The following is an 11,403-nucleotide window of genomic DNA, read 5'->3' on the forward strand; positions in this document are numbered from 1 at the left end:
AAATAAATAAATAAATAAATAAATAAATAAATAAATAAATAAATAAATAAATAAATAAAATAAAAAGCTAGTACTCGCGGCAGTTGCGCCCCAGAAAATAGCATTAAAGTGATGGAAGGAGCTTCTGGGTTTAAGCAGCAACTTGGCCGGGGCGAGGCGGCTCCGCCGGGACAGCATTGCCATCTAGCGGCAACCCCCTCGCCCCGACGGGGCGCTGGGCCGGACCCACCCGTTCTGCCCGCGAACAGACCCCTGCGGCCACCTCCCAGTTTCTCAGCCTCGAAAACAACCATGTGTTGTGAAAAGACAACCCTGAAGCTGCAGGTGCGGTGCGGGACAAGGTTTGTGCCCTGTCGGGAGTGAGCCCACCACTGCTGAGGAGCTGGAGCAGCCACTGGCTTTCTCCAGTCACTGCACAGCTGCGCAGGTGTTTATAGCCCTGCCATGTCCTAATTCACACCGTTCCAGGTGTGGGGCGCATACACGAGCCAATAGAGGGATCGGCATCACAGCTGCCAGCAGGCAGGGGTAGGGGATGGCAGTCACGGCCCCTCTGTACTCCTGGCAGCACTCATCCTGAGTGGCTCCACGCCAGCAGGAGAAGCCACAGCTGGCACCACCCAGGCATGTGTTTTGCCCGCACGATGCATGTGCCACCTTTGGCTTTCTGCTTGCAGCGGATTGCCTGATCCCCGGTGTAAGTGCGGGCGGCTGGGTTGCTCAGCAGCTTCAACAAGCTGGGTAAATCCCTGGCCCCATGTAAAGCAGTGACAGTGCCATGATTTCATCTGCTGCAGAGACTCCTCATGAGATGGAAATGTCAGTGGGCAAGCAGGCCCACTACTGAGAAGCAGGGCTGGTGGGTGGCACAGCTGAGCAGCCCAGCCCCTCTGCAGGCACAAGGCGAAGGGTAGCCGTGGCATTGCACCAGCTATCCCTCAATCCCTCATGGAACTCCAGGACCAGTCACATGGTTTGGGCAGCCTGCTGGGACAGGACAATCAGCATCAGAGCTGGCCCTTAGTTCCATTTGTGGCTCTGGCAGCTAGGATTGCTACCAGAGGACAGATGCCTCTGCCCACGGTGATGGGAATCTTCTCCCAATTCCCCCTTATGCAGTGGCAGCTCCATGATAGCAGGATGCACATGAACCCCCTCTTCCCAAAGTACGCCTTCCCTGGAGCTGCCCAGCAAGTGCAAATCTGCACATTTTACAAGCCTGCACTGAAGACCCATAAGGCCTTGCTCAGTACTTTAATGAGTATTAAATTAGCTTTGGCAGCAGCAGAAACTCCCAAAAGCATGCTATGAAAATTACTCACTTTGTGAAAAACACACGGCGATGTTGTTATTTGGAGAAACCAGCACAATCATGGAAGAATAGCTCATCAGTAACTCTTCCTTTGGAAAAAGTCTCCAATGGGCACAGTAGGATTTAATTTCTACTTTTTATTGAAAAAAAATCAACAGTTAATAGACTTTAGCATTGCCAAAGATAATTGCCAAGAACAGCTTTTGTGAAGTTCAGCTTTCTTGTTTTCTTCTGCCTAAGTCCCTCTAAATATGCAGGGCAAAGACAGATGCCACAGTTCCAGAGCAGAAGAAGAGCAGAAATGGGTGTATGCTGAAGAAACAGATGGACATCTGTATTTTTGTCAGCAGATTTTCAATTTTTTTTAAGTCCTTTAAAAAGCATTTTTGTAAAAATCAGCACTTATCACCATTTGCTAATATAAATAAAATCTTACAAGTCTTTCAGAAAAGACATTGCAAAAGGCATGATCTTTTCTTACTCTGTACAGTTCTAGTTCTGGTTGGTTTTGCTCCTTACAGTAACAGCCAAAGTTGGTGATAATAGTAACTCCACATTGCACAGGGGGTACAAGTTCAGCATCGTGTTTCCCCATGACTGTGTCAGAAAAGATTTTAGGCATCGGCACATGACCACTACACAAACCAGAACGGTACAAGCCTACGTACTGCTGCTACAGAATTTCATTGCTACTTACTGCTGCTTATGAACAACCTCCAAGAGTACTCTAAAGCCACTACTCACTAGAGCTGGTTGAATTTTTTTTTTGTTTTGTATTAAAAAAGAATTAATTAAAAAAAACCAAACAACCAAAAAAACCCCCCAAAACCTCCCAAAAAACCCCCACCAAAAACGCTGTCAAAGGTATTTTGCTATTCCAGTAAAAATTTGAAGGCAAAGAAACACAGGCACAGCCTGATCTACTATTTTCATTTTACTGGCCCTCTATTTTCAAAAAGGCAAACTAGAAACAGGAAAAGAAGTGAAGGGTGAGAGGAAGCAAGAACGAGGAAAGAAAGAAAAAAGAAACACCGAAAGAAAAATCATTAGTTTTACTTTAAACAACAGAAATATCAAGAGGAAAAAAGTGTCCTTTTCCAAAACTCTGGATATTTTGCTTTAGGTTTTTCAACCAGCTCTAATGTTATCTAAACAGGAGCTTAGTAGAGATGTAGCACATCAATCAGAGGATGAATTTACTCTTCAGGAAGAATATGTAAAAAATAAACACTTTCATTATACTGGTAAGATATCTGTTTCCACTGACTGACTACCCATGTGGGAAGAAAGCCTATGCAGTTCACTTGGGGAGAGGGAAAAGAGGGACATGAAATGCTTTCCAGGGAGCACAGTGCTAAGCAGGAGCCATAAAACCTCTGCCAGAAGGACACCTACTGCTTTCAGTGATTGAAGGCTGCTGGTAGATGCCCTCTTCTGAGCCTAACCTGGGATGGCATCAGCCTGGGGTTCTTGGGATCACCCACGGGCCGGATGCAATTGCTTCCACAACCATACTGGTGGGAAGGGGTTGCATGAGTGCCCCCAACCCCGTTAGCCCCATTAGCACGTATCAAACTTCTCCAAAGCAGACCTATGGGAGCAATCGCTGTTCCTGGACTGGCAGTGAGATGGGGAAGCAGCACCACTCTCAACCACCACGGCTGGCTTCAAAATGCACAACTATGACCCAGCTACCAGCTACTACTTCAGAACATCAGTTCCAGTTAGCAAACTCGAGCTGAGCATTTCACTCCTAAGTTGCTCTTTTGTGCAGCCCAAGCACAGTTTTGCTTACTTTCTTTGCAATAATTAGAATTCAGCTGTGAATTCCCTTCTCTCACACAGATTAATTTTCATTTCAGTACCAATTAGTAAAGGTTCAACTTTAGGGAAACTGGTGCACCAAATGAAATTTTTCTATTTCTCCAATTCAAACAAAAAGTTTTACTGCCTCTTTGTTGTGAGAGCAACCTAGATCAGAGAAGTGACAACTCATCTTCACAAAGACAGTAATGTGGAAGCCCACCATCTGAACACGAGGTTGTAATTCAACATGATTAAACATTTCTGCTGTAGAAAGACGTAAATGATTGTTACAATCATGACACCCGAGTTTTTCCACAATTGCAGATTTCTTGTGTGCTAATTTGTTAGTCTAATGCACTAGTGTTCTAATAGCAGGGGTCCTGCATTAGCAACATCGGTCTTTTTGTCAACAAAAACCTCAAACATCCACATTTAGTTAGCTCTGCACCTGAGCACTGGAGAGGGATATATGCCTGCCTACAGCTTGAATTTATTCTTCTATATTTCTGGAATTTGCAACTTAAGCAGACTGGAAAAATAGTCATTTTTCTCCATGAACCCTGTAGAAAGTTTTGTTTCTCCAGTAATACAGCAACGTCATTCTCCACATCCACCTTCCACACCGTGGAAGTGGGCTATCTACAGTAGGATCATGTTATGGCCTTAGTTGCCAGATAGTCCTCATTTTCAGTTGCATGCTCTTCTGCTGGTAGCAGGGACAGGAACTGCCTGGGCTACATGTCCATTTCAGGCTGAAGTTCTGAGAACTTTACAGTAGTAACAGGAAATTTCAAAGAGTGAAGTTCTTTTGAATATTGGAATGACCAAGACCTCGAGGAGCCAATTTAGAAACCTCTGAAAAATTCCAGTTCACCATAGGCTGGGAAGATTTGTTTCATTTAAGACAGTAGTAACCTAAATATTTTGCTGTGCTCCTTCCACTTGCAGCCCTTGGTCAGACCAGACTGCGCAGTACCCTGTCCCATCAAGGGAACTCCATGGCACAGCTTGAGTATGCACCCCAAACCTCTAGCCCTGTGATGGTGACTGCCAGCAGTTCTGGGAAAATTTTGGAAGAAGGCATTTTGCTTATGTATTCCCCAAAACTTTCCCCCAAATGCTGAGCACTAAGAGGAACGCTAGTCCTGGCTCAGCAAGAAAGATGAAGTAAATGAGAAGCCTCAGATGGGGAATGGGACTGAAAAAATGCACTGATGAAGAGAGAGGACAAGATAAGAGCTGCAGCAGAAAGTATCACATCACCTGTGATGGCCTCTGATGCACCTGGGCATCTTTAGTTGCAGAGATTTTACACACACACACACACACACAAAAACAAACAAACAAACTACCCCCCCAAAAACCACCTCAAAAACCACCAAAAAACCCCCCAAACCAGAAAAAGTGTCATAGCACCACCAATTATATTTCAGTTGTTAGACAATAAATGGGACTCTGGCAGGGTGTGGCTCCTGTGATTTGCTCACAGTGGGGGATCATAAATTTTGATGAAACAATGCAGTAGAAAGTGGGCCTAAGGGCACTGGAATCCCCATTTTCCTTCCACGCCCTGCAGTCCTGTTCTCTGACCCCCGCTCTCATGCAGACAAGGCTCCTGTCTGCCTGCCCTGGCTGTGTGCTCAGGTAGCAGCATGGCACCCTCCCATCCCATGGACAGCGCCTTGTACCAACAATGCTCCGGAGACAAAAGTGGCAGGGGCAGCAGCTCAGTGACCTGAGGCCACACCAAGTAGACAGAATGCCTGTGCAGAGGACACTGCCAGTGTTTCAGTGCCTGATATCTTGGTGCCATATGCATATCAATAAGGGCAATATTGCAATACTACCTGCACCTTGGCTCTGTGACTCAGTGCTCTCCAGTTCACAAGCCACACTGACAAACCATGTGGAGTCCAGTATCATTTCAGGTTAAAATGTCCTCTTAGCAATCTGCAAAAACCTTACTAAAACACTACTGCTAAGACTAAGAGGCAAACTAATAGAAAGTTAGGAAACAGCCAATTTAACTTTTCTGTGTAATCCAAATTCAGCCCCCAGGGCACACAGTTTATGAAACTGTCTTCAATAATATATTCCCGCAGAGATGTTTTATGGGACAGACCTTAATCACGACTGGATAAGGAAGATAATTGTCTGTAGGAACCTGAGAGGTTTTTTATTTGTTTGTGAGTTCATTTTAAGGCTTTTTAAGGTCTTGCCCTTACTGGTGGACACACTGCAGAAGTGCTGCTCGCTGGCATAGTTACATATTCACTGCTTCTGAGGGAGACGATACAAACAAAGCATAACCTTTAAGGCCAATCTACAAGACTCAACCAAAAACTACCTCCTAATTTTAACCAACACTTGATTAATACCAACTACTTTGATAACTAATTGGAGCAAGGATGGAAACTGGGTCTGCCCCCTACCAAGTGAATGCCTATATCTATTCATCTAGATAGAAAGTCACAGTTTAACTCATTACTAGTTAAAGCAGTGTTTTGGAAATATAGGCTTGAATCACCTCAAAAATAAGAATGAACTCATGCCATTGCTTCTTATCACAGTCCATTTTCTAAAGTAAGGGGACACTCCTGTCAACATCTTTGTTTCTGTCTTCTTCTGGAAGGGTCCTACCTAATTAAATCAAATTCCAAACTGCTTTTGGATGCAAGAGTTTAGATAAGTGACTCTAATAAAGGGCTAGGAGCTCTGAATTTTGAATGGAAGACAGCACTCTCCTGAAACCCACAGTAAGGATACTAAATCCATGAAAAGGCTGTGATTTAAGGAATGGTATTCTGCAGTATTTCCCCTTGTCTAGGTTTAGGTGATTCCCTGCTCACTGTATCTTCTAAGCATTCCCACTTCTTCTCAAGTGAAGTCAACAGCCACGATTCTCTGTGGATCTCTTTAGAAGCTTCTATTGGCACAGAATTAAAATTATTTGAACATTCAAAAGTAAAAGGGTGCAAGTGAAGAGATCCCTACTTCCTTAACTGTAAGCTGACAACTAAGCACCTAAATTTATGGGACATTCACGACTCTCATCTTAGCTCCCTATTTGTTAAACAGTAGTAATACCAGCCCTTTTCATCATGAGGGTTTTCTGAAGATAAATTAATTAATGTTTGCTAAGCATTCAGATATTTATAGCAATAAGTGCCATAGAAAAGCTCATGAGGAAATTAACAATTCTGTCTTCACAGCAGGGTTTCAATAGTGTGCAGTAAATAAGGCCTAGGGCTACACATTGAAAAATTAGGAGAAAACAAAATATTGAATAACTGCTCATTAACTCAGCGTCGTCCATCCTGTTTGCTAACTGAGGCAGGGGTCCTGTGGAAAAACCTATGTATGATCCTGATTTTAAAAGACTGTGGTATGAAGCAAATGTATAAGGGGGTTGAACTTCAACAGCATCAGCTCTCTTAATTCTCACATTTCCCAGCTCCTGAATATTTTACTTTCCAGCCTTAATGAAGCTGCTTGGAGCTGTTGCAAGTCTTTGCAGTCTCGTCCTATAAGAAAAGACCTCTAAGAATGCTGTGTGCAGGGAGATACAGAGGCTGAAAGAATGCCGGAATCATAAAAGAAAAAAATGTTAATAATATCAAAAGAGAACATCAGCAAAATTTTGCTCCAGTCTTTTAAAAGGCAACAAAATACTAGTGAATCACTATACATTTCATGACAATAGTATGAAACCAATGGAAATTTCCAGAGGAAATGGGGTGAAAGAGAGTATTTACCCACTTAAACAAGATTTGGTCAAAACCATTCAACAACGCAGCCTTCCATGCCATTTCTCTCTCCATCTCAACATTTGAATGTGAACTGGGAATTAAGTGACTTCAAAAACATTAGGTGTTAAAAATCAAGATTACTTTAAATAAAACATTGAGAGGATATTTAAAGCTTAACAATTCCTTATCTGCAATAGTCCATGGAAAAGGCGAGCGGAATATTAAGGATATGTTACGAGCAGAGCAGGAACATTTGCGTGTGCAAGAGTGCCTCTGGGCAGCGGGAGGAGGACTGCACAAAATGGGCTGCCTGGAAGTATCCCTCCACGCAGTCTTTGTCAGAGAGGAGAGGAGGGTCTTTCTCTGTCTGTTGGACAGAGATCACTGAGCCTTAGCTGTGATCACCACAGCATCTAATGTGGTAATGGATTTATATGTGACATCATCATAGCTAAAACAAAAGAACGATTTTTTAAAATAAATTGAATATATAGTCTGAAAAAAAAAAAAGAGGAAATAAAATTACCAAACTAATGTATATTCACTTATTGGCAAAGTCTAATATGTTTTTATCAAATATTTAATCCCACTGTGGGTTTTTTTGTTCAAAAAAGAAAAGAGGTAGTTTAGTAAAAAAACCCAAACAACACCAAACCTAAGACTTAAGTTAAGCAATATCCATCAAAATGTTAGGTGCTGAGTTAGATAGGAACACAGCATATCTTGTGAAAAGATAATAAACTCTAAAATAGTGTGTGTAGTAACGAATTCAAAGATATGAAAAGAAGGGGCAATGGGAAAATGGCATTTTTAATTTCTTTTCATGCCACTTAGGATCTATGTTCATTAACTAAGATTTTGTATTTTTAGGCTACCTTTTTCTTCTGCTAAAAAAAGTGAAAGAAAAACGGTGGGGGAAACATACTTGACATGACAGCAAAATGTCAGTTCTGCCAGAAACTCTTGCTTATTCTTTGAATGTTGGCTATCTATCTTGAATATATAAACCTGTGGGTAAAAATCTCAAGGATACTTTTAAACTGTGCAGCATCAGAAATGTATTAACACTTGCCTATTGAGGAAGTTTTTGCAGTGAAAAGTTTCTCTAGAGAGATTATTTACAATATTAATTTAAGGCCCTAATTTGTAATTTCTCCTCAAGAAAAAAAAATAAATCCCATTGACTTCAGAGCAAGCTAATCAATTGAAAATGATAAGTGTAATGAAGACTCAAATTATACACTTTTGCAGGGATTGTATTTCTTTTATACTCTCTCTCCAGAATTATGCTAATTAAATACATAATAAAATGCCATTCATTAATTAACATATTTACTCATATTCCTCACTTAATAGTAGCTCTTAAAAATAATTAGGTATTAAATTCAAGATCCCAAGCACCTGATTCAGCGTCAGGTTGCATTGTGCTGAGCCACACAATTCCTTGTACATACTAACAGTTGTAGGAGGAGTGAAAGTGTTGTGTTGTTCTTAGGTTTTCGGGGTTTTTTTTCGTCACATTCAGTTTTTGTGGTGCAGCAGCCTTTAGCTGGGCTTTGCAACTAAGGGGGAAACCCCAGATGGCCTGAAGCCAAGGGGAATTTTGCATCGCCTTCAGCCAGCCCGTGATTTAATTTCCCTGAAAGCTTTTTTGCTTCAGACAGCATAGCTTTTAGCAGCATCAGACACTGTTGACAACCACCAGACCACCACAAAAGACAATACAGCAAAAACAACGTTAAAGATTTGTTTGACTGGACTTCAGTCTTAACTGGTGTGATCGTCTGGCTTTTATCTGTTCCTCGCTCTGCTTTGTAAGGTCAGCTTGATGCTTTGCTAAGCTGCACCTGGAAATGTTTGCCATCAGCAGGAGAGACAGCTAAAAGCGAGACCTTCACAGCCACGGCCGCTTCCAGCACACCATTGTCTTGGGCTGGTGGTAAAGGAGCATCAGTGGCAAATAAATGCTGTTAACAGTGCAGCATGCAAGGGGAAAACTCGACTTGCTTTGCGCTAGAATGAGTGCACACGCATCCCCGCGTACGCAGCCTGCTTGGTGCTCAGAAAATGGACAGACTGAGGAGCATCTGTGCTGGGGGGGATACGGAACAAATAAGTAATTGCTGTTTTTACTAAGTAAAGCAGAAAATTACAGCATATCAACAGCCAAGCGTGTTTGCTGCCTGGGAAGAACCATTTGTGTTCCAGTTTGGGCTTTTTTACTCATCTGAAGTCTGTGCCTCATAGCACATTAAAAACATTCTAATTATTATTGTGAGTTTATGTTCTCATACAGATTTAAAGTCTATAAATATAATGGGGGATGAGGAGAGAAGAAAGTAAAATAAATAAATTCAAGAAAATTTTCCGTATTATTAAAAGTGGAATCTGGTGGATGAAGCAGCTCTGAATTAGCACCTTAGAAAATGTATAATTCTTTTCAGAGAGCATTTATTGTATTAAAAATCTGTCCTGGTTTATCAGAAAAGTGTGTGGCTACGTGTATGTTCTCTTAGCCACATTCAGCTCTCTTCAAAAAGACATCCACCAGAATAGCACTCTTTAGGGACAGTGTTTCAGGGTTGACAAGAACATTAAACCATATTATAATTATCTCTTCAATGAAAACACGGCTTTGTAGTGGAGGCAATGCACCATTCTCAAGGCGAGTGTTATTAGGCTGTATGTGTTTTCTTGGAAGGAGATTCATGGAAAGAAAAAAGCTTTATAATTTACTGCAAGGGAAAAAATACAGAGTACATGTCATGCATAGCAAAAGGGATTTTACAAAGAAGGCACTAAGTTGAGTGCCTCACTTATCTTTAAGAATGCTTCTACATAGTAAGAGTGGGGATCAGTTTAACACAAGCTACAATATAGATATAACACACTCATACAATTCTCTGTGACCATTCATATAGATAACTGCAAAAAAATTGTCTGTAAAGTAAGGTAAATATAAAGCAATTGCCTCCTATGCTGCAAATGGGCTCTGTCTCGTTCTTTGAGAGGTGACTACTGAACAGAATACATTCTTATGGCAGTTCAGATAACAAAATCTGTTATTCTTAATGTGAATACAAGGATTTTCTAACCTATCTTCCACACTTGAAATACTGTTTTCTCAAATTAATCTGGAAATTATAAAGTATGAGTTCTGAAACAGCAAGCTAACTTACAAACTGCACCAAGAAGATTCCAACACATTCATAAATGACCATATACAATATGCCTATTTGTACACATACTATCCACACATGCACATTTGGATTTATTTATTCACATAAAAAATGGATTAAAAATACTATGGATTTTTAATACTTTTGCAAACACCTGCATTATTTTAAAATAGAAATTTTCTTCTTCTTTGTGAATATAAGGTTGCAACTTTGTTTTCTTTAGTATGTTGGCAAATGGATAGATTTAAATTCCTTAAACCAGAATGAACTAAAGGACAGAAACAAATTATGTTAGCCAACAGTTACATATACCCTGAACACAGCAAACACTGACAATATTATGAAACTCATGTGCAAATGGAGAATTATAAAGCTGTGGCATTTCAGTTGTGTGCATGCAGGTCCAGGCACACGCAGGCGTAAACACAAAAGACAACAGCCCCACTAAACAGCTACCAAAAATATACCCAACTGGCCTAATACCAGACACAACTGCTCGAGTGTTCTTACAAAAAAAAAAGTCAGAAACTCACCAAATCTTGGTTTTAAAAGCATGCTAGGTATCCAGAGAGAGAGCATTCGGAACAGTCAATTACTTTCACATTTTGTCCCAGGACTTTAAAAGTTAAAGGCATAGTTCTGCCAATTGTGAGATGCCCCATCCAGCACAGACCACCCACAACTACTGATTTTCCATCTGGTGAACAAAACAGACATCTCCCTAATTATTTTTAAAAAGGTTTTTTTTCCTAACATACTTTCTTTATTTGTCTGTGACCTGGAACTTAATGGAAAACCTGGTAGATGCCAACCTCATTTCTTGTAATGAAGCATCTTATTTTCCCTACTTTAAGCATGCTTATTTAAAGGCTATTTAATAGAAAGTTATTACCTAAACTGATCTTTGATAGGACCTAAATTAGTAAATAGTTTGAAATCAGAACAACTTTATATCAAACCTTAAATGTTCTAGTTAAATATTAACTGTTAAAAGTCCTTCCCTTAAACCGTCATATTAAAACAGAAAGCAATGAGGTTTACAGTCTCATATGCTGGGTTCCCATATTGCCAGTGTCAAAATTTATGCCTTTTTTCAGCAATATGGTTGCCATTGCCAGCACCACACTTATAAATGCCAACTGTAATTAAAATCTGGCACCTTATACAAGCATTAAACATGCTTAACATGCTTAAAGATTTAAAAAAAAAAATCTGTATTTTAAAATACTTTTTGCGGCATATGCACGCTTAAAAAAAAGTTCTTCTTCTGCCAGTTTTAGAAACATCACATTAAAAAAAAAAAGGTCCAAGTTACTCTGAAAATTGGTCCGTGAAAACCTAAACACTGTGCTAATCT

The 11,403-nt window shown here is 40.6% G+C and overlaps 1 protein-coding gene across 1 annotated transcript in view; it reads right to left on the bottom strand.

Annotated features, from left to right (window-relative positions):
- Positions 1-10,616, bottom strand: part of CLYBL (citrate lyase beta like) — a 153,456-nt gene extending 142,840 nt beyond the window's left edge. The window contains exon 1 of the mRNA XM_027644690.1: positions 10,580-10,616. Within this exon, the coding sequence (XP_027500491.1) occupies positions 10,580-10,601 (22 nt within the window). The 5' untranslated portion in view covers positions 10,602-10,616. The remainder of the gene's footprint in view (positions 1-10,579) is intronic.
- Positions 10,617-11,403: the final 787 nt, after the last annotated feature.

Source organism: Corapipo altera, unplaced genomic scaffold (assembly GCF_003945725.1).
Source record: "Corapipo altera isolate COAL_440 unplaced genomic scaffold, ASM394572v1 0, whole genome shotgun sequence".
Classification (NCBI taxonomy): Eukaryota; Metazoa; Chordata; class Aves; order Passeriformes; family Pipridae; genus Corapipo; species Corapipo altera.